The sequence below is a fragment of the Moschus berezovskii genome, chromosome 18 (genome assembly GCF_049115385.1).
Source record: "Moschus berezovskii isolate FMDL1 chromosome 18, NW_MosBer_1.0, whole genome shotgun sequence".
Lineage (NCBI taxonomy): Eukaryota > Metazoa > Chordata > Mammalia > Artiodactyla > Moschidae > Moschus > Moschus berezovskii.
Window position 1 is genome coordinate 36,637,773 of NC_142477.1, and position 24,007 is coordinate 36,661,779.

The 24,007-nt window shown below is 40.2% G+C and overlaps 1 protein-coding gene across 2 annotated transcripts; it reads left to right on the forward strand.

Moving 5' to 3' along the window:
- Positions 1 to 1,267: 1,267 nt before the first annotated feature.
- TARS1 (threonyl-tRNA synthetase 1) lies at positions 1,268 to 24,007 on the forward strand. 2 transcript variants are annotated; one of them, XM_088827643.1, is made up of 20 exons: positions 1,268 to 1,656; positions 6,855 to 6,935; positions 8,696 to 8,886; positions 9,622 to 9,714; positions 11,436 to 11,559; positions 12,816 to 12,937; positions 13,480 to 13,597; positions 13,842 to 13,906; positions 13,997 to 14,075; positions 14,837 to 14,983; positions 15,539 to 15,637; positions 17,005 to 17,171; positions 18,202 to 18,364; positions 18,464 to 18,601; positions 18,954 to 19,031; positions 19,141 to 19,241; positions 19,339 to 19,443; positions 21,173 to 21,245; positions 22,919 to 23,033; positions 23,474 to 24,007. In XM_088827643.1, exons 1-20 carry the CDS (start codon positions 1,600 to 1,602, stop codon positions 23,620 to 23,622), a joined length of 2,265 nt encoding a protein of 754 aa, XP_088683769.1. In that variant the 5' UTR covers positions 1,268 to 1,599; the 3' UTR covers positions 23,623 to 24,007. The 2 variants fall into 2 exon arrangements, with proteins under 2 accessions (XP_088683769.1, XP_055278185.2); XM_055422210.2 differs by lacking the exon at positions 9,622 to 9,714 and having other exon boundaries at positions 1,271 to 1,656.

The window sequence follows — 24,007 nt, forward strand, 5'->3', positions numbered from 1 at the left end:
CAACATGTATTGAATGAACATCAACTGTTTGCCAGGCTTTTAGCTGCTAGATGCTGGCAAAAATACACAAGTTGTGCTTTTGTGAAGTTTTCAACCTGAGAAAATATGTTTTTAATTGTAAAACTGAAGTGGTTTTACAATTGTGCTATAAACAGTGCTACAGAAAGTTACCAGAATATGTAACAGGTAGACTTACTCCAGCCCAGTAAGAGTGATCAAGAAATTCTCCCTCAAAGAAAACGATTTCTGAGATCTAATAAGTAGTTGTTAAACAGGCAAAAAGTATGTGAGGCAGGCAGAGATGAGAATGAGAATAGCCTCCATAGGCAGACCCAAGAAATAATGTCATTAAGGTTGCAGCTCAGTGTACGGTGGGGAAGTGGAAAAGCTAGACAGTCAGAGGCCTTCAAAATCATGACTTTGTTTACACTGAAAGCCACTTAAAGAAGAATTTTAAGCTAGAGGTTGCCATGATTATATTTGTATTTTTTTTAAAGACCATACTCCCTTGTGGAAGAATAATAAAAGGAAATTCACTGAGAAATAGCCTGCTGGCATATGAAAAAAAATGAACTCAAGAAATCGGGTTAGGAGGCTACTGACTGAGCTTCATGAAAGGACGACCCTGAAGGTGGCAAGCTGTCGAGGACTGATGTTTAGAAAGTATAATCCATGAAACCTGGTGCAGTACATAAACTGTAAACAAGCTCATTATGCTTCTGACTTCAAAACAGAGACTGTTTTAAATTGATTGATAAACGAAAGTCGAGCCATTCGATTCCAAACACTGAGACCTCTGTGTGGGAGAATCCGCGGAGTCGGCGTGGTTATCTCCTTAAGTAACGTTTCGCTGCATTTTCATAGTCTCTGTGGAAAAGTTTCCTGATGCAACAGCCTGGAGGTGGCGTGTAATAATAATGAATGTCCGAGGAAAGGCGCTCGTCCCCGGATCAACAAGGAAGTTGCTGGTCTTGGGAACTCCGGATTGCAAGAAGGCGGGCCTCGCTCGGTTCACCGCCATAGACTTGAAAGCCGGGAAAGGCGCACAGAAGTCAGCAGTCGCGCCAGGTCAGGTAGCGCCGAAGCAGCAGGGAACTCTGGCCTCTCCCCAGTGTCTGACCCTGGGCCGGGGACAGGCAGCCGGAAGCTTCCCGAAAGCGCAGACTTGACACGTCTTGCGCGCTACGGCGGCCGAAAAGGCCCCGGAGGAATAGGCGGAGTCAGCCCGGAAGAAGGCGCACGCGCATTGCGGACTTCTGCGCTCCCGGGAGGACGCTATAAGCCGCCGGGAGTGAGTGCAGGTTCAATAGTTTCCTCTCCCGCCCTGCCGCCGCCTGACTTCCTAGAAGGGCTATCGCCAGAGACGCTTTCCCATTGGTTTAGAGAAAGGAGGGCCCGCCATTCCGCGTTGTCGATTAGCTGCCTGCTCTCCCATCAGGTTGGGAGGCGGAGTTTGGGCGCTTTCAGATTGCATCAGCTGTGGCCCTCGTGCCGCAAGCGCAGTGCTCCCAGGCGCCGCTGCCCACCTCCGCTCGGCGACGGTTGTCCTTTCCTCCTGGCCGTCCATCTGGGATTTAGTTTTCTCTTGGTGGTTCGCGGATGTCCGAGGAGCAGGCCAGTAGCCCTGCGGCGAAAATGGGAGACGAGGAGAAGCCGGTGAGTGGGCTGCGTGGAGCCCGGAGGCCGCGCTGGGGCTCTTGACCCCGGTGTTGCCCAACGTGGGGAGAGGGAGCGGTGGAGGATCCCCGGGCGAGGGGCGATGGAACTCCCGCACAAGGCTCTCCCCTTTGGAGAGCAATCGCAGATTCATAAAGCAGGTTGGGGCCTTGCGGATCATCTCTGGGTCCATCCTTTTTTTGTAGATGAGGACGCTGAGTGTCTTGCTCAGAGCCACCCAACTAATTAGAAGCCGAGACAGAATTAGAATCTAGAGCTTTGGACTTCCAGACTAGCGTCTTTGGCTCACTTTAGTCTGGAAGAATGTTGCGGAGCCTCATTTTATTGTAAAACCACGTACGGGTAAAAGACCCAGTTTAAGAAAGGGAAAACCAAGTCACCGATATCTGCCCAAGTGTATAATAAACGGTGGAGACCACCCCACCTGGGAAACTCTAGAGAAGTTACACAATCCCTTGCCCGATGCTGGAGGCTTGTCTTATCGGCATTGACAAACGTTCATCATTTCACGTCTGAACTTTTCGCTTTAGTGGCATACTGTGCTTGGGAACATCTTCCCAATCCTGTTCTGTGGGCCAGCTTTTGGATTGAAAGTTCAGATCGCTTTTACGTGAATGTATAGTATGTACACTTGCCCATCTTTGTTCTGTTTTCGTTGGAAATAAAGAACGGCTGCCCCGTCACGTTTCGAGTTGTTACAGGAAAGGTGAAGTGGACCTCCGGGTTCCAGAGAGACCCATTTTAGTGTCGTGGCTCTGCTGTTCACTGTGCTGTGCTTAGTAGCTCAGTCGTGTCCGACTCTTTGCGACCCTATGGACTGTAGCCCCCCCAGGCTCCTCTGTCCATGGAATTCTCCAGGCAAGAACACTGGAATGGGTTGCCTTGCCCTCCTCTAGGGGATCTTCCCAACCCAGGGATCGAACCCAGGGCTCCCGTATTGCAGACGGTTTCTTTACCATCTGGGCCACAAGGGAAACCCTGTTTACTAGCTGTATGCAAATGGAAAGTTACTTACTCTTTGAGCCACTAGCCTCGTTTGTCAAATGGAGAGGTGTTTTAGAACACAGAAAAAACCTTGATGTTAGTTCTCTCCTTTATCATTACTGCTTTCATTTAGCAGTATCCATGTGACCAAAAAGATTTAATCCGAAAAACAGAATTGTTTCCTTCTCTTTCCATTTTGAATTTTCATAGATAGACCTGCAATTAATTTTGTATCTATCTTTTTACCTGAATACTTGGCTAGTTATTAATAATATTAATGTTCACTGTTATATTCTTTTATTATATATTATATATTACTTATATAGTATATATAGTATGTATTATATTATATATAATACATATTACATAATATTCACTATAATATTATAGTTAATATAATATTAATCATATAGTGAAGGCACACAGGTAATCTTAGAATCCTGTCAGTACTTTACTTGACTAGAATGGACTTAAGGTGTATTCATTGTTCAACTGTCGGCTATAGATGAACCTTAAAAGTTCATTAAGTCCTGAATCCCAGAGTAGGAGAAGTGTTAGCTCAGAAGGAAATTTGGAATAATATTTTTACAATTTGTTTTGTGTTTTAAGCGATGCAAGTCGTAAGTTTTATGAAATTGAAAAGAACAATCAAAATGTCCACAAGTGACAAATGGATAAATAATGAAATGTTATTTGACAGTAAAAAGGAGTCCAGTACTGATACATGTAATGTGGATGATCTTGAAATCATACACTGGCGTAAAGAAGCCAGTCACAAATGACTCTACTGTGTGATTCCATTTGTATGCAATGCCCAGAATAGGCACGGCTATAGAAACAGAAATATTAGTTGTCTCCCCAAGTTCTGGGGACCCAGGGGAGGAGGGAATAACTCCTGTTATGTACAGGATTTCCTTAGGGGATAATGAAATTGACTGTGGTGATAGTTCAGTTCAGTTCAGTCGCTCAGTCGTGTCCAACTCTCCGTGACCCCATGAATCACAGCACGCCAGGACTCCCTGTCCATCACCAACTCCCAGAGTTCACTCAAACTCAAATCCATCGAGTCGGTGATGCCATCCAGCCATCTTATTCTCTGTTGTCCCCTTCTCCTCCCGCCCCCAATCCTTCCCAGCATCAGAGTCTTTTCCAGTGAGTCAACTCGTCACATGAGGTGGCCAAAGTACTGGAGTTTCAGCTTTAGCATCAGTCCTTCCAATGAACATCCAGGATTGATCTCCTTTAGAATGGACTGGTTGGATCTCCTTGCAGTCCAAGGGACTCTCAAGAGTCTTCTCCAGCACCACAGTTCAAAAGCATCAATTCTTCGGCGATCAGCTTTCTTCACAGTCCAACTCTCACATCCATACATGACCACCGGAGAAACCATAGCCTTGACTAGAAGGACCTTGGTTGGCAAAGTAATGTCTCTGCTTTTTAATATACTGTTTAGGTTGGTCATAACTTTCCTTCCAAGGAGTAAGCGTCTTTTCATTTCATGGCTGCAGTCAGCATCCACAGTGATTTTGGAGCCCCAAAAAAATAAAGTCTGACACAGTTTCCACTGTTTCCCCATCTATTTCCCATGAAGTGATGGGACAAGATGCCATGATCTTAGTTTTCTGAATGTTGAGCTTCAAGCCAACCTTTTCACTCTCCTCTTTCACGTTCATCGAGAGGCTTTTGAGTTCCTCTTCACTTTCTGCCATAAGGGTGGTGTCATCTGCATATCTGAGGTTATTGATATTTCTCCCGGCAATTTTGATTCCAGCTTGTGCTTCTTCCAGCCCAGCGTTCCTCATGATGTACTCTGCATAGTTGGGCAACTGTAAATACACTGAAAAACCACTTAATTATGCATTTTTTTGTAGGTACATCTTATGGTGTAGGAATATATACTGAACTGTTTTTAAAAAGTTCAAAGGTCAAAAACATTACAAAACTAAAGTGTTGTGCCCCCTGCCCCCATCCCCAGTTCTGCCCTAACACTCCTTCCCTGCTGAAGATCACTTCCTCCCTTAGAGTTGACCACTGTCAGCTTCTGAGTGGGTGTCTTTTCTTCCTACCACTTAAAGGTTATGTAAACCTAGAAAAATTATCTAAGTTTTTCTAATTTAATCATGTATAAAATGGGAATAATAGTTTCTGTGAGAATCCGAGGTGATTGTGGAGGAACTCTGTAGATGGTAATACTTTTATATCGTGAAATTTGCTCTAGGATATTTCTGTCTGAGCAGTGACAGGGAGGTAAGTCATTTATTTCTGAGACGATACTTTTTTGTAGTAGTGTAGTACTGTTAGTTGCTAGTCGTGTCTGACTGTTTGCAGTCACATGGACTGTTTAGCCCACCAGGCTCCTCTGTACATGGGACTCTCCAGGCAAGAACACTAGAGTGGGTAGCCGTTCCCTGTAGTATCCCTTAATGTGGTTTGGGATTTCTCAATCTCAATGCTCTTGACACTACAGACTGGATAATTCTTTGTTGTGGGAAGCTGTCCTGTGCCTTGTTGGATGCTTAGCACTATGCCTGGCCTCTACAAGCTTTGCTTTGTGACAAGCGAAAAGGTTTCCAGACATTGCCAAATGTGCCCTGAACGGGGCACTGCTTCCGGGTGAGATCCACTGGTTAAGACTAGTTCTTGCCATTGGTGTCTTCTTGCACAGGACTTACTACTTTAAAACTTTCTGTGACTTCCTGGAATTGAACTGAATTCTGAGAAGTCCACATTCTTTATGGTAACTTTTAGCACTTCTCTCTCAGCCCTGTCCTGTCTCCACTGACAAGATTTCCTAAGAGGTTTAGTCATTATCACTGTCTCATTTCCAGTAATAAAGAAATTTCCTTCATTGTCGTACATGTGTATGTATGTCTGAGTCCCTTCGCTTGCTGTTCACTTGAAACTGTCACAACATTGTTAATCAGCTATACCCCAATTCAAAATAAAAAGTTTTAAAATAATAAAGAAACAAAGAAATGTCCTCCATTCTCAAGATCCAGCCTGTTGAAACCTCCATCCTGTAAAGTCTTTTAAAGCCCTAATGGTTAGTGTTGTCCTAGCTCATCTGACCGGAGAAGGCACTGGCAACCCACTCCAGTACTCTTGCCTGGAAAATTCCATGGGCAGAGGAGCCTGGTGGGCTGCAGTCCATGGGGTCGAGAAGAGTCTAACACTACTGAGTGACTTCACTTTCACTTTTCACTTTCATGCATTGGAGAAGGAAATGGCAACCCACTCCAGTGTTCTTGCCTGGAGAATCCCAGGGACGGGGAAGCCTGGTGGGCTGCCGTCTATGGGTCGCACAGAGTTGGACACGACTGAAGTGACTTAGCAGCAGCAGTAGCTCATCTGGCATCATCTCCGAGTGCTCCAACTGTGTTCTTTTCTCCCCTAGGAGTTTCTCACACCTGTATGCCTTAGTTTCTCTGGAAAGATTAGGTTTGCCCATGATAGGGATTGAGTCTTACGTTTGCTTCTTCTGCAGGGATTTAAAACAAATCCTGTGAGCACAGAGGCTCTGGGTAGTATTTGTGGAATGGGTCAGTATATATTACATTAGTATTTTTTTTTCCTGAAAATACAAACTGAATAAATTGAATGCTTCTTGTGGCTATATAGTATATGTCCATTTAAAGTTGAAGCAGGAGTCATGAGAATAGGCAAAGTGAATGAAATTTGAGGACTTGGATATTACCAAGTAATTCTTCTGCACTTTTAAAGGCCTGTCTTAATTGTAAGTTGTTAGCTTGTCTTTGCGGAGAAGGCAATGGCAAGCCACTCCAGTACTCTTGCCTGGAAAATCCCATGGACAGAGGAGCCTGGTAGGCAGCAGTCCGTGGGGTCGCTAAGGGTCGGACACGACTGAGCGACTTCACTTTCACTTTTCACTTTCACACATTGGAGAAGGAAATGGCAACCCACTCCAGTGTTCTTGCCTGGAGAATCCCAGGGATGGGGGAGCCCGGTGGGCTTCCGTCTATGGGTTCACACAGAGTCGGACACGACTGAAGTGACTTAGCAGCAGCAGCTTGTCTTTGACAGTGGTGAAATGTCCTCCTCTTTCAAAATCAGATTTCCACTTTTTTAAAAAACAGACGCTAAAATAACATCCTTAAAACTTTCTTAGGGGCAGCTTGGATGGGTGACAAATTAGATTAAAATAAAGAGCTTTCATGTCTTTCTTGCTTCTTTAGGTAGGTGCTGGTGAAGAGAAACAAAAGGAAGGAAGCAAGAAGAAGAATAAAGAAGGATCGGGGGATGGAGGTCGAGCAGAGGTAAATGATTACAGGGCTCTCTCATCAGAGATTGACGGGGCAGGGAGCTGTCTTAGACTCGTCCTGTGTGAGAGTCTTATGGTTATCATGGGATTTTAAGATGGCACAAGATGGAAAAATCAGGGAGAAGAACCAGGGAAGTCTAAGAGGGAAAGAAAGACTGGCGGCTACTGGTTATTGAAAAAGAAAAACAGCTGAAGTATGATTGTAAGATAATCTGTGGGATTAGATGTGAAAACCAGAGAACAAAACTTTGGTAAAAAGAGGACTGTGATAATTATTCAATTGCCAGATTGGGTGCTAGCCCTCTGACCATTTCATTCAATGAGACATTGAGAGGCTTGGTGTTTGAGCTTATACTGAGTATAAGAGAAACCAGAGAAAGCCCCGTTCCTTCACCTCATTCATACTGTTTCCACCTGGACCTGCCACTAGGGACTGGTTTTAAACCAGGGCAGATCTCTTTAAGGCCTCACAAGTGTAGCGAAAATGCTTTCAGTTCACCAGGCAGACAGTGGAAGGAACTGGCATCTCAGGAGTCATGCCAGAATCCACCTAGTTCATGAGTGCTGTTGGAGGCAGTGAGACTCATCTTCCTACTTTGTTTTTGAAGTTGAACTGCTATGAACTAGGCTTCACTTTTTGCTTTTGTCATTGCAACTGTTTTATTAGAGACTCTTTGGAAAATGACCAAAAGACAGAAGAACAAAGGAATAGGCTCTTAAGAAGTATGCTATAGCACAGTAAACTGACTTAAGAGCTCTTTTCATAAACATTGCATTGCTAAACTTAGAGCACTTCCACTTACTGAAAGGTAAGTTTATAGGTGATGAAGCACTACTAAGTGTTGCTTAGAGTCCTGCATAACCATTTCTGTTATGTTTTGTCCATTGTATCCCACTGTAAGTGTGGGGGGAATAGTTGACTGAATTTCAGAATTTGTAGGAAAATGCATATGTTCCCTAATTTATTTTTTATACTTTCAATATGAGTAGTACATGCTGTTCTGTTTGAGAATTAGCCTGGAAATAGGAAAGAAGGGATATAATTAGAGGACTTTTCTGAATCAAGAATTGTGTGTGTGATGATGTATGTTAAGTGATCTGTCTGGAAAAAAGGTATACAGTGAGGTATCCAAGACCTTTCCTCCTCCTCCACACTCCCATCATTTATGTACTTGTCTGGTTCCCCTTCTAAGGGCAGCGGGTAGATCTTGTTCTCCTCTGCAGGGCCAGGTACAGAGAGTATCTGCTCCATGAGTGCTGAATAAGTTAACACTAAGTGCTTCTGATCAGGAAGTGCCAGACGGATGTGGAGATAAATGGCAGTAAGATGAGGAGGGTTATGTGTGTGGATAGGACCGTACTGATGCTTCTGAGTAGGTGGGACCAGGTAATGTGAGCAGGATTGTATTAATAGAATGATGGGCTCTGAGCTTTCAGTTAATTTATTGGTGCTTCCCTGTCAAAGATTATGGACACCTGTGATGATTTAATGAAAAGCCCCCTAAGAGCACCTGAATGACTAAAGAAAGAGAAGGACTGTGGTAGGAGGGAGTTATAAAGAGATCAAGACTCTTCCATTAAAAAAAAAAAATTAAAAGCCAAGAAAAAAATATGATTGAAATGAGAAGGAAATTTTGTAAGAGGGGAAAAAATTAAAGCACTACTTCACATAAGATAAATCTTTTTATTATTATTTCTTTGCTTTTCTATATGAAAAGGAATGCGAGTGTTTACTGAATGTTTGTTATCTTGCAGTTGAATCCTTGGCCCGAATATATTAACACACGTCTTGAGATGTACAATAAACTAAAAGCAGAACATGATTCCATTCTGGCAGAAAAGGCAGAAAAAGATAGTAAGCCCATTAAAGTCACCCTGCCTGATGGTAAACAGGTGGATGCAGAATCCTGGAAAACTACACCGTATCAAATTGCTTGTGGAATTAGGTATGAGTTATACCTGTCTTGTCCATTTGTTGTTTGTAACTGAAAAAGGGAGGGGGGCTGCTCCGTTTGCTTCAGAATGTTTTTCTTTGAAGTTTTGTTCCAAATCTTACTTTGTAGATTATTTTACCCCTTCTTTGAAAAATTGAAATGATCCAGTATTATTCATATGTAATCGACATTTTCAGAATTGTTAGCATCTCAGAGTACCTTTTAAATCCTAAGATGAAACTTATTTTCTTCCCAAAGAATACAGAGAATATTAATCACCTTTTCATCAGTACTTTAATCTTTTGACAACTGTTTTACACAAGTATGATAAAATATGCTTCCCTCTGACAAATCCGTGTAGCTTTTGTGAATGTAGACTTTTTTTTTTTTGATTCGATCCTTTTGATCTCAGGAAGAAAGGAAACATTGGATATAGCGGGAAATTCAATGGGAACACTGAAGGTGGGATAGGAATGTATTTTCTGTTTGTTCTTCAGTTCTGATGCATCAGCAGGGAAGGATATATAAACAGGTTGTAAACCTTTAAACAGAACAAGGAGTGAACCAGCTCCCACAGCAAGTTCACCTAGCCCAAGCATGCTGGTGGTAGACTTTAAGACTCACAGTGTGAGGGCCTCATGGTGTAGGGTGTTGCCTGCTTTTGTCAGGTTAGATTGTTATAGACTTGTTTCTCCAGCTACATGTTCGCATCTGTAATCTGACTAACCATACTCAATCCTGCTTGAGCCACACAGCTTCCTGTACCTTTCCTAACATATCCCTGCTTGCAACCATGCCTGTTCTCACACTTAGAGTGCCATCTCCTTTCCTTTTCTTCCTGTCCAAATCTTCTGATCCTTCAGCCCCTGGGTACTTTATTTTTTATAAATATTTCTTTATTTTTGGCTGCATCGGGTCTTTGTTCTGGCATGATGGATCTTCGTTCCAGCATGTGGATCTTTCGGTATGGCGCATGGGCCTTCATCGCGATGTGTGGGTTTTTCTCTATATGTGGTATGCCGACTCTAGAGCATGCAGGCTCAGTAGTTGTGGTGTGAAGGCTTAGTTGCCCGGAACATGTGGGACCTTCATTCCCCAACCAGGGATCAAATGCACGTCCCTTGCTTTGGAAGGAAGGCGGATTCTTAACCACTAGGCTACCTGGTGACTTTACGTTTAAAGCCTGTCCAGGCACCTCTCACCTGTCCTGCCCTCACTTCCTCAGAACTCCTGTGACTTCTGTACCTGGTGTGGTCTGACACCTCATCACTTGTACTTTGTACTATGTATTTAGGTGATGTTTTTATCCGTATTATAAAAATGTTTTATTAGATAGCGTTTCATTTCACATATATGTTTGTTGTAAATAATATCATCTTAGGCATTTACAGAATTCTGAGATTAGTGTCACCTCTCAAAGGAAAGATATGTTACAGAATTCAAACAGAAGAAAAGCAGAGAAGTTATTTAGAACCACCCTATCTCAACCCCCCCCGCCCTTTTTTTTCCTTTGGAGTCTAAGTAGCTTGGTTTTATGGAAAACTAATTTTGAAGAAATTAAAATGTAAACTCCTGGAAGTTGTTATTGTTTATTACAGTTGCCTTGTTTGCTTAAACAAGAAGCATTAGATGTCAAATAATCGTGTTTGGAATTTTCAGAATCGTCTAGTTATATTCTTGGGGACTATCTCAAGTTTTGTTGCTTTTTAATTTTATTTCAGAAAGTTAAATGTACATCACCACATAATACACAGTCAAACCTCTTAAAGACATTGCAGGTTCAGTGCCAGACCATCACAGGAAAGCAAGTCATGTCAATTTTTTGGTTTCACAGTACATATACAAGTTGTTTGCATTATACTGTAATCTATTAAGTGTCCAGTAGTTTGGTCTGAAAAAACAGTACATGTCCTAATTTTAAAATACTCTTGCCTAGAAAATCCCATGGACGGCGGAGCCTGGTAGGCTGCAGTCCATGGAGTCGCTACGAGTCAGACATGACTGAGCGACTTCACTTTCACTTTTTCACTTTCACACATTGGAGAAGGAAATAGCAACCCACTCCAGTGTTCTTGCCTGGAGAATCCCAGGGACGGGGGAGCCTGGTGGGCTGCCGTCTATGGAGTTGCACAGAGTCGGACACGACTGAAGTGACTTAGCAGCAGCAGTAGCAGTTATTACTAAAAAATGCCAACCATCATCTGAACCTACAGCAAATCTTCATACTAACATCAAAGATCACAGATCACCATAGCAACAAGTATCGTAATAATGAAAAAGTTTGAAATATTCTGAGAATTAAGAAAATGTCACACAGAGGCACAAAGTAAGCAAATGCTGTTCTGAAAATGGTGCTGACAGGCTTGATGCAGGGTTACCACACACACACACACAAAATATATATATATGTGTGTGTGTATATATATCTACAGAGTGTAATAAAAGATGAAATATGCTTGTATATAATGTTTTCTTATTTTGGTTCTCACATCAACTGTTGTGCTACAACATTCTTTTTTATAGAGTCTTGTGTATTTATACATGTGTGTATATATTTTAAGTCAAGGCCTTGCCGACAACACTGTCATTGCTAAGGTGAATAAAGCCGTCTGGGACCTAGACCGCCCTCTGGAGGAAGATTGCACCTTGGAGCTGCTCAAGTTTGAGGATGAGGAAGCCCAAGCAGTAAGTTTTTATTCAGATTCACAGTCTCTTCCGGCTTATTATTTAAGCCGGCAGGTGGCTAAAGTTGGTTGATGTCTCATTGTCATATTTGAAGTCTTGATTTTGTTTTTCATGTAGGAAACAGAATAAAAGTGCTTGTTTTATAAAACTAAGAAGTGCAGAAGTGCACTTAATTCAAATTTATTCTTACTCAAGATACTTGAGTGAGGGAAAAGTGCTCGGAATTTTATTAGAAATTGATTAAGCAAGTAACAACACTTAATCAAGATGTATCTATTTATTAAATTTGAACATGATTCAAATTTCTGTTCCTTTTGAACAATTGATTTTCATATCTTTCTTACCTTAAAATGCTGAAAGCAGTATAAAAATCAGTCTGCATTTGACAGCAGAGTTTTCCCCATATTTCTCCAGGGTGAATACCGTATAAGAAGCAATAAAATATTTTGTTTTCATGATGGTGATTTGCTTATGTGAATCAATGGTTTCCAAATGTACTCTGAAGTCCTTAAGTTTTTTATGAGAATTTAAATTTACTTATTACTTTTTATTTTGATTTCAAGTTTCATATGTTTGTTCTTGGTTTTAAATTGTATTATAGGCTCTAGTTGTGTGTTGTTTGGGGCCAATAAGAAAAAAGGGCTTCCATGGTAGCTCAGATGGTAAAAAATCCACCTGCAATGTGGGAGACCTGGTCAGGAACATCCCCTAGAGGGGAGGGCATGGCAACCCACTCCAGTATTCTTGCCTGGATAATCCCAATGGACAGAAGAGCCTGGTGGGCTATAGTCCATGGGGTTGCAAAGAGTTGGACATGACTGAGCAACTAAACACAGTAAGAAAAAAAGCAGGTATAACTCGTAAGTGATGTTTCACAGCCAAGTAAAGGCCAGAGCATAGCCTGTGGCATTGACTCAGAAGACCCTGAGCCATTGCAATTAATAAGACAGTTATGTTGTGGGTACCTGTTGTTTTCAGGGAACAAAATCCATCCCATTTAATTAATGATGCTAAATTTGTATTTTAATTAGTTTGAGCAGATAATTTCTAAGATACAAATACAATTTAGTAATTAGAATTCTTTTAAATTCTTTTGGCTCGGAATAGAATCACATTGCAATCGGTAGATTTATAAATTTAGATCTTCTTATCTTGAGTTATTCTACACTAAACTTTATGTGTCTTTCAAAACAAACAATTAATTTACAGCTTATACTCCCAGACTCAAACCACCTTATTTTTCTTTGAATTTTCAGGTGTATTGGCACTCAAGTGCTCACATAATGGGTGAGGCCATGGAAAGAGTCTACGGTGGGTGTTTGTGTTATGGACCACCAATAGAAAATGGATTCTATTATGACATGTACCTTGAAGAAGGGTAAGTTGAGTAACGATAAAGAAAAGTAAAATCTGAATTACTGTGGGTTCATTTTAAAGATTTGTCAATAAAGGAGGAATGATTTAAAGCTTATTGCTTCACAGTTACCCAGTATTCCTGCTAAGAAAACTTGAAGTGTTGTAGTAACTCATGAAGTAGTAAAGACTTTCTTGAGAGCTCTGTTCTAGATCAATGAAGGTGATTTATATCATAGACCTAAACCTTATGTCAGGAAATGAAATGAAGGTTGAACCTCTCCTTTCCTAGTGGGACATGTGGGAATGGTCTTCATGAAGAGCAAGCGTGAAGTCACTGAAAATATAGAAATAATTTATTTAAAAAAGTCTAGTTTAAAATTCTTAATATATGATGCAAGGGTCTAAAATTCTTAATATATGATGCCAGGGTGTAAAATTCTTAATATAATGCAGAAGTCTCATCTTCTATATTAAAACCTTTGAAGTATTCTAAGGACATGTTCCCCCAAGCTGTGGTGGGAGTAGAATGGGATAGAAGGAGATCAATTCTATTTTATTCTTCAGGGGTGTGTCCAGCAATGATTTCTCTTCTTTGGAGACTTTATGTAAGAAAATCATTAAAGAAAAGCAAACTTTTGAAAGATTAGAAGTTAAGAAGGAAACTTTACTGGAAATGTTTAAGGTAAATTGAATTGTAACATGGCCTCCACTTCCGTTTCACTCATTAACATTACTTAAAGTACATTGGTCTTAGCATACTAAGTCAATGCCTGTCCTGTTCTTTAGACAGATTTAACAAATGTTTTTAAAACATGTATGACATTTATACCATGCTTAGACATACTTCGAATTGTATTCTAGCTACAGTATTTAGAAGTAAAAATTAAAGAGTGGTTATTTTTTAAAATATTTTTTTCTATTTTCAGTACAACAAGTTCAAATGCAGGATTTTAAATGAAAAAGTGAATACTCCAACTACCACAGTCTATAGGTGAGAGTATCAAGTATCATTAAATGCTACTATTGTATATGTCATTTTAAGTCTTTGTTGAAATTCCTTTTTTTTTTTTTTAATCTTCAGGTGTGGCCCCTTGATAGATCTCTGCCGGGGTCCTCATGTCAGACACACTGGCAAAATCAAGACTTTGAAAATACACAAAGTAAGCAGTATAACTTTGGAGGCTCTATATAGACATACTTGTCTACTAAAGATGTATGTTTGTTTAAACTTGCATTCATTTCTCTTTTCAGCCGTGTTTCTCTTGCATATGTAAGGGTGGATTTTTTTCTTGTGTTGTCTGCTGACTGTGGGCACTGTGTGTCACTAGCCTTTTTTTTTTTTTTTAACTGAAATTCTCTCAAGCTGTGACTGAGAGACTCACCAGCCATCACCAGAGCACATAGTGGTGGAGACTTGGGGAACTTACAAAATCACACAGTCAAGCTTTGAGACCAACTCACTGTAGGCTGCATGCCTTTTGTATGCCTTTTGTGTTTTGTATGTCTAAGGTGGTAATTATCCAAGTTGTTCTTTTTTAACCAAACTAATCATGCCAATAAGATTGTTGTTGTTGTTGGTTGGTTAGTTGATTTTCCATTTTTGCCGATTCTTCTTGTGAAAGAAAGGTGCCTCTTAAAGTCAGTTTTGTTTGTGCAGTTGTGATGTCAGTGGGTATTGAGAACTGGGCAATTTTGAGAGGATTAAGCAACTAGCTTCATGCTGTGGAATGAGTACAACTACTGTAGACGTCAGCAACTGGGAGATTCTTATATACTACGTGTTCACTTTTTGTGCCATTTTTCTTGAAATAAGGGCTAAATACGAATTTGACTCATAATGTAACTGTGAGAAATAACATGTAACTCTTAAATGAGATATTAAGACTTTGAACGTTATCTCATGGTTATTCCCTTTTTTCAGAATTCCTCCACCTACTGGGAAGGCAAGTCAGATATGGAGACTCTACAGAGAATTTACGGCATTTCATTTCCAGATCCTAAGATGTTGAAAGAATGGGAGAAGTTCCAAGAGGAGGCTAAAAACCGAGATCATAGGAAAATTGGAAGGGTATGTTTAAAAAGAATAATGTGTGTAGACCAGATTTCAATTTGAAATATAATTGTATCAGGTAATGGGAATTTAATTCTGAAGAGGTGCTGTCGCTTTCAAGGACTTACTGTACTGTCCTGAAAAAGCTGTAAATTACTTATATTCATTGTCCACGTTATCTTTCTAGAGTGTGTTCAGTACTGTGCAGAAATTCATTTTAACTACTCCTTTTATTGAGAACACATGTTGATGGCCTACATTTTTCTTTAAAAAAAGTATAGCAGCATTTTGTAGATCTGGGAGGTGCTTTTGAAATTCCCCGCTCTTGCTGATTTACTTGAAAGACATGGAAACTTAAGTCCCAGGAACGTTTATCTGCTCATTGCCCAAGATGATGTAGAGCATCACCAGTGGATTCTGTGGTGTCCTTTCCTTTATTCCTCTACCCCTGAATGATTTCTAAACTGGAAGTTAAGTTTGGTAAAAAATACTCATTTCTACAAGCGTGTTCACCCTTGCTGGGCATGATTCATATATATACGTATAAACTTCCTTTTGCTTTTGTATACCCAGGACCAAGAACTCTACTTCTTCCATGAACTCAGCCCTGGGAGTTGCTTTTTCCTGCCCAAGGGAGCCTACATTTATAACACACTTATTGAATTCATCAGGGTAAGCCATATTCATTCTTTTCTTCTGTAGATTTAAGACGTAAGTTGATTTTATTAGATAAGGTCTGCCAGAGGGAAGGATAACCTTGTGTTTGAGAAGAAACATTTTAAAGAATAAATGAAAATGGATGTATTAGGTCTCATAAAATGTATAAAAAATTCTTTCCTCCTGATACGTGATCTTGTCCATAAAGTTGGGTATATATGCATGAGACAAGCTGGTGAGCTTAAAATGGGGCCCGTAACCCCTTATGTGGGAGATCTGTGACTTTCTGACTGTTCATTTGTATTTTCTTTGAAAAACAAGTTAATCTTTACATTACTTTTTTCTTTGTAAACTGTGACAACAGTACATTTATAGAGAATAACACCACCAGTATCTCTGTGCTGCTGCTGCTAAGTCGCTTCAGTCGTGTCCGACTCTGTGCGACCCCATAGACGGCAGCCCACCAGGCTCCGCCATCCCTAGGATTCTCCAGGCAAGAACACTGGAGTGGGTTGTCATTTCCTTCTCCACAGTATCTCTGTACTCATCTCCTAATTAAAACATATCCAAATGAGGCTATATTTGCTTCAGATTTTTTGTTGAGGTAGAGTAATACATGGGCTTCCCTGGTGGCTCAGTGGTAAAGAATCCTCCTGCCAATGCAGAAGATATGGGTTTGATCCCTGGATCAGGAAGATCCTCTGGAGAAGGAAAGGGCAACCTACTCCAGTATTCTTGCCTAGGAAATCCCATGGACAGAGCAGCCTGGAGGGCTGTAGTCCATGGGGTTAAAGAGTCACACACTACTTAGCAACTAAACAACAGAGTAATACATACATGGTAAGGGGGGAGAAACTCTCTTTTGAGACTCCTTTCTGATCTACTTCATTCCTTTCGTGGAAGAAACTGTATACTATTTTAAAGTTAGCATGGAGGGATCCTTTTTGTCCATGTTATTTTTACATCTACCTTATAAATATGTATCTAAATTACGTGTTTGTATGCTTCAAAGTTACATGCATGAAGTCTTGCTGTGTATTAGTCTGCCCTGTGATTTTCATTTCAGATAAGTACACATCCAGTTCATTTTCACCTGTTCAGTATTAATCCATCGTTTAACTTCCACAGTGTGCCCATTTCCTTCCTGGGCACACTGATGTCATTTCCCTTTCTCCCATGTGCCTGGTTGTGCTGGAGTACCCTCCTCTTGTACATGTGCAGGGGCTTCCTCTTTGGTGAAGACCTCCCAGCGGAGCTTCGAGATTTTAAGAGGTGCATCTTGAACTTTACTAGATAGTATAAAATGGCTCGTGAAATTGTTCCTTGCACCTGATGTGTAAGCATGTATTCCCTACACATGCATTGTGTCTGTTTCCTAACAGAGTGAATATAGGAAACGAGGATTCCAGGAGGTGGTCACCCCGAACATCTATAATAGCCGGCTCTGGGTCACCTCGGGCCACTGGCAGCACTACAGCGAGAACATGTTCTCTTTTGAAGTGGAAAAGGAGCTGTTTGCTCTGAAACCCATGAACTGCCCGGGACACTGGTATTCAGCAGTTTTAAGTTTCTCTCAGAGATTTTCTAGCGATCAGTCCTAGATTGTTTTCCTCCTTTGAAAGTATTTTTTTAAAAAATGATGTAATCAGAAGAGTATTTAAATACATCATAAGTGCAGTGGTGTAACGTCTTCTGTGCCCAGCTAGATCCTCAGATCTGTAGACATTCAAGAGTGGCACTGGGGCAGCATCAGTGAACAGACAGGAGACAGAACAGGGGAGACTTTTATTTGTTTATTTTTTTGAGATACATGCATCAGAACCTCCTGCTGATGAATTGACATCCTTGGAAAATCCTCCTTGCCTTGAGGCAGCTCACTTTGTATCCTTGGAAGCTGGGTGAGGAGCAGTGTAGGGCAGACCAGGGAAAGCTGTAGCTGCAGGTGGCCAAGTCGTAGCTCCTAGCACCAGTCCCAACAACCAGGCCTCGAGGGCAGAGGGCATGAAACAGAGGAGTCTCCACATGAGCCCTGGCTTGTAAGTCAGGGAGCCAAGTTCAAGTTCATTCTTAGTCTTCCCAGGTTCTTCAAAGTTTCTGAAGCACTTTCAGACTAACCGGGAGCTAAAGCACTTTGGGGAGCAGTAAGAAAGTACAGGAGGCACTAGTGGTAAATATCCTGCCTGCCAATACAGGTAGACGTAAGAGACGCAGGTTCAATCCCCAGATTGGGACGATCTCCTGGAGAAGGGAATGGCAACCCACTCCAGGATTCTTGCCTGCCCCACAGACAGAAGAGGCTGGTGGGCTATTACAATATGAGCCTTAAAGGCCATCCTCAAAGAGCACAAGGATAGGACTTCAGACTTAATGGAAATACATTGTTTATTCTGGCTTGGTCATGGATGGTTGTATTATAATTTATTTGCTGCTTTATTCATGCAAGTGCTTAGAAAAGCCCAGACTTTGAGGTGTGAACAGCTAGATCCAGTATTTGACAGCCTTTCTTAGCAGTATCAGAGAAGCAGTTGTGTTCTTGTGAAATTAAACGTCAGTGGCTTTTACTTTGCTCTCTTCTTTAGCCTCATGTTTGATCATCGGCCAAGATCCTGGCGAGAGTTGCCTCTGCGAGTTGCTGATTTTGGGGTGCTTCATAGGAATGAGCTTTCAGGAGCACTCACAGGACTTACTCGGGTCCGAAGGTTCCAGCAAGATGATGCTCATATATTCTGTGCCATCGAGCAGGTATGAGACTCTGGGGTGAAACACTTTGAAAGACATGTCAAGACAATTGAGGAAAACTAAATTACCACTGTGCCCCCCCCCCTTTTGTTTTTTGTAAAGATTGAGGATGAAATAAAAGGTTGTTTGGATTTTCTGCGTACAGTATATAGCATATTTGGATTTTCTTTTAAACTGAACCTGTCTACTCGCCCAGAAAAATTCCTCGGAGATATTGAAGTATGGAATCAAGCTGAGAAAGTAAGTGGTGGTTTTCAGCGTGCTTCAATATTACTTGAGTGAAATTGGCTTGCGCCATAATGTGAGAAAGCCAAGCTTCTTTAAATGGATAAAAGCGAAAGAAAATTGGAAATGGTTTCTAGGCTGTGTAAGCCAGTTTTTTCCTCTGTGATTTTGTATTTTAGACGTGGTTGAGTGTGTTTTTTTAGTCATCAAGCTGTAACCTTTAAAGGGGTTTGTGTATGAGTATGTCTAGGTGGACAAAATTGTAAAGCAAAGAATAGTAACCCATGAAAGTAGTTATAATATTTTTAGTCTCAAATTAGGATGGAAGAAGTTGACAAAAATTTAAATCATTTTGTTTTATCCTTAGCAACTTGAAAACAGTCTGAATGAGTTTGGAGAAAAGTGGGAATTAAATCCCGGAGATGGAGCTTTCTATGGTCCAAAGGTCAGTACCAAAGTCTAGTTAAGAGTAATATGTCTTTTCTGTTCAGGTGAAGAAGAGATTAAAGTTTATAAAAATTCACCCCTAATAGAACCCAATCTTTGCATCTTAGATTGACATCCAGATTAAAGACGCTATTGGGCGGTACCACCAGTGTGCAACAATACAATTGGATTTTCAGTTGCCCATTAGATTTAATCTTACTTTTGTAAGGTGAGTTTCTAAGTGTCTGCTCTGAGTATTCTTCCATAAGGACATAAAGGAACATATATACAAAATAAAAGAGAACAATTTTTTTTTTTCTTTCTAGCCATGATGGTGATGATAAGAAAAGGCCAGTCATTATCCATAGAGCCATCTTGGGGTCAGTGGAAAGAATGATTGCTATCCTCACTGAAAACTATGGGGGCAAATGGTAATGTTTGTCATTATTTTCTTGTGTTTTTGATCAGACTGTGTAAATTAACTGTCCAGTTTAGTTCTTTGATGGAAAGGGAGAAGGATTCTAGTTGGTGACTTCTAATTAATGACAAGTGTTTACTAAAAAGTAAGGAATAACAGTCTAAACCCAAACTTTTTAGCTATAAGAATGTTTGTAATTATTTTTAGCAGTTGATTGGTTCGAATGTTATATAAATGCTTTCTAATTAGGAGTTATTGAATCAGTAAGAAGCTTATTGTTTTGATTGCTTTCTAAGTAACTTTGGGAACTTATAAAACTTTGTTTTTTGTTGAGTAAACAAAAGTAGGCTTTCAGCAATACCTTGTTCAGTGTTGCTGATCATAATAAATAAGCATTTTGGACCGTTTAGAAGCCAAGTTTTTGGGTTTCTTTTTTGGATTGAAAGTACAGAGTCCAAACCAATTAACATTTTTGTGTCTCATTTCTAGAAACATTTGTTTCTGCTGGCAAGATAATAAGCACATTACTTGCATTTTATTTTCTCAGCACCTTTGTCTGGGCCCCATTTTGGGGAAGGCAGTTGAAAACAGGAAATGGTTATGAAACACCTATTTTGTACATTGCAGTCACTTCAGTTTTGTTTGTAATTTGATTAGTTCAGACATTCTAGGGGTCAGGGATATCATACATATAAATGAAATAAGCTAATTTCTTTTCAGTTATATTTCTCAAAATCAAAACAAATATGGGCAGTATTCTCTGCACAATCTCGAGAATAGGGGGGTCCTCAGCTGATGCTTTACCAAACCTGTAGTAGGTGGGGAACAGCCCACAATTGGGGTGGAATTTGGTGCTCACCAAATTCAGCCTAATTTGGTGCTTGAAAGTGAAAATGAAAGTCAGTTGTGTCTGACTCTTATACAGTCCATGGAATTCTCCAGGCCAGAATGCTGGAGTGCGTAGCCTTTCCCTTCTCCAGGATCTTCCCAACCCAGGGATCGAATCCTCTCGCACTGCAGGTGGATTCTTTACTGGCTGAGCCAAGAGGGAAGCAATTTGGGGCTTACTCCAGCCTAAATGTAGCAATTACTCCCTTAATTGTAGCAAAATAACTTGAAAATAGAGGTGGGACCAGGAGCAGCACTGGCTTGAGTCTGCAGCGAGTGGGGATTGGGTGCCTGAAATCCCTGAAAGGAGAACTTCAGATGGGCTCACCTTTTTATAAGCAGTGAAAACACACCCACTTTTACCAAGTACCATCACGAGTTACTAACAGTTTCAACTTGTTGAGTCCTGGAAAATGGATCTTGAATAAACTGAAGGCACAAGTCTCTGTCCCTACATGAAAAATAAATAATACAATAACACTTGAATAAAATAACCTTTGGGGTAAAATAACTTGAATCGTTAACTGCTTCTCTTTATCAGTGTGTTAAGCCCTCCAGCAGCAGGTGCATGGTGCTTTCTGTTCGCTGCTGTATTGAATTATGGGGCGTGGTCCCAGCTCTCTATTTGCTTTGCTCTCTCTGCTTAGCAAGACAAGTCTTAGTTACAGATTTTCCTTTTTCTGCTCCTGAATCACCCTTCAGTCTTTATTGGACATTGAAAAAAAGCCAGGTTTTTGGAAGTGGTCCTGGCATGTTTCAGGAAAAGGTACTGAATAGTAGACTAAGAAATGTGCTATCCTTGTTGAAGAAAGTTCCCAAACTCACATTAAATATTTTTTTTATTTCTTCTAAAGGCCCTTCTGGCTGTCCCCTCGTCAGGTAATGGTAGTTCCAGTGGGACCAACATGTGATGAATATGCCCAAAAGGTAATCCTTAAGTATGACTTTCTTTAAATTTAATAGCTGTTGTTCAACTTTTGAGATTTCATAAATTATATCTATGCTTTGTAAGTCAAGCTGTTGTGATATAGAGAAGTGTTTACATTTTCAGTCTTTGGTAAGCCTAAGTAGAATATTACCTCTTTAATGTTTTTTTATGTGGTTCTGTGGTGAGTAGACTTAATTTGGAAAGTTTTACACACACTTGATGTTTTAGTTTTTAATGTTAGCAAATAGTGTGACATGTAAATTCAAATGTATAATGTAGTGTAAACTGCTGTTTGACTCAGTAATTTTGGTTTGTTTCTAAAGTACATTTCTTTAATTTGAAATTTTTTTCAAGTTGATGGTATGACAGAGCAATCTTTGCCCTCCCTACCAAAAAGCCACCTTACTAACGGATGTACAAACATCCATTCATACCTCACACCAAGAGTAGAACAGTCTATTCTATTATACAGCAACAATTCCATGCTGAGAAATCTCAAATTATGAAAAGTTGAGTTATTAATAAAAGGCATTGTTTCATAATTGCAAGGTGAAAGTAATAAATTGGCTAGACAAAAATCTAAATATCAGTGAATAACATTGTAACGTCAAAACGACCACGTTGGGCTTCCCTGGCAGTCCAGTGGCTGAGACTCCACGCTTCCATTGCAGGGAGCACGGGTTCAATGCCTGATTGGGACACTGAGACCACAGATCGCACTGTGCAGCCAAAAAAAAAACCAGCCTGTGTTTGGCTCAGAATAAATTGCACTCGAGTCTCAACTGCCTTTTAATAAAGGAACATTAAAAAAAAAACCAACTGATAGGCAGACTGTTCAAGATATACTCTATTCCTATCACCTCACACAGTAGTTTTACTCAGAAATGATGAGGATCAGTTATGCTTTCCATGTTTAATGGATTTTACCTTATTGTATATGCATTATGAAAGCTCACACAGTAGAAAAAATGTCAGTTTTAGTTAGCTAACTTTTCAACTGTAACACTGACTTTCTCCATATGGGGATGGAGTGGCATTTCAAATTATGTAGGGGGTGGATTTTTGATTATACTGAGTTGTGGGGGGAGGGCACTGCTATTCATCCTTAATGACTAGAGACCAGAGACGTTAAACAGCCTGCAATTACCAGGCTTCTTACCCAGTGGCAGAATAACTCAACTAACATATGCACAGGGCTCATGTTAAGAAAAAAAGCACTGGTGCGTTATACTTTAAAATAGGTTACCATTGCGAGTGTAGTCTTATCCTGGCACTGTAATAAACTAAGTAAGAACCTTTCTGAAATTTGCATACTTATAAAATCCCAGGAGATTCATTGGTTAATGATCACTAAAGCGCAACAACCTATTAGTGAAATAAAAATGGCCCGTTCATATCATTCTGTCTTATTGAGTTGTCAATAAGTTGACTGACAAAGGTAATTGGTTGTCAGATAGATGGAAAATTTAACCTTGTTTATTTAATTCACAGTTTATCTCTCAAACAGTATATCATTTTGTAGTTCCACATCACAATAATATATGCTTCAGTATATTTATTAACATTCCTTTTTAATGTTTGTGTAATTGTCCAAATTGTTTGTTAAATAAAATTATTTAAGATCAAAATATAATTCTCCTTGAGATCTGAAGAATTCTCTCTGTTTAAATAGGTACGGCAACAATTCCACGACGCTAAATTCATGGTGGACATTGATCTGGATCCAGGCTGTACATTAAACAAGAAGATCAGAAATGCACAGTTAGCACAATATAACTTCATCCTAGGTAAGAAAGGAGACTTACCAAAGACAGCCTGCCAAACCTTAGGAAAACTTGAAACTCGGAGGCTTAAGGGAATTGTGATCATCAGTAGTTATTTCCAGTCCTGATCTCCAACTGTATGTCCTGTTCCTATAACAAAGGAACATTTTGGTTTGGAAACTTGAAAGATTCAAGTAATCTTGAAAGGTTTGTCTAAAAATCTTCTCCCCTTCACTTCCTACTTTTCATCTGGTGAATTTTTATTAAGTTGGCTGGATTAAGTGACTTGGTAATAAGCACAGCAGTTCTAGTCATTGCAGAATGGTGGGTTGGGTTTTGTTTTTTCATGAGGAGATTTGGTCAACTGTACCTTTTAACGCATCGGAAGCTACAGGGTAGATTTCTGTTCGAATATTCAGTAGGACTCTTTTCACCTAACAGAAGCTTTGTGGGTTTTGGTTTAGTTGTTGGTGAAAAAGAGAAAACCAGCGGCACCGTCAATATCCGAACCAGAGACAATAAGGTGCATGGAGAGCGTACGATCTCTGAAACCGCTGAGCGGCTCCAGCAGCTCAAGCATTCCCGCAGCAAACAGGCAGAAGAAGAGTTTTAAGGAAGAACTCTGCCCGGCTTGGCTCAGTAGAAAAGGGGGAACATGTTTGCCTACCATGAACTTTGTACGATGGAAAATATCAGCTTATACTGACCTTGGAATAATTTGGCAGAGCCTTCAGAGATTGCTGCAGATCAGTGTTTTTTAATTTAGACTTTATAGACGACACGTATTTGAAGAAGGTAATTAAAAGTGACACAATAACATGATTTTATTCATTAAATTTCTCAACACTGGAATCAAAGCATGAAGAATGTGCTAATGTAATGTGGAAGAATGTTTTTGTAAATGTAATACAGCTAAAATGTAAGTTTTTTCAGATTTGATCAATGGGAAAGATTAGAATTGGATTATGATATAAAAATAAAAACTTCTGTTCACGTAA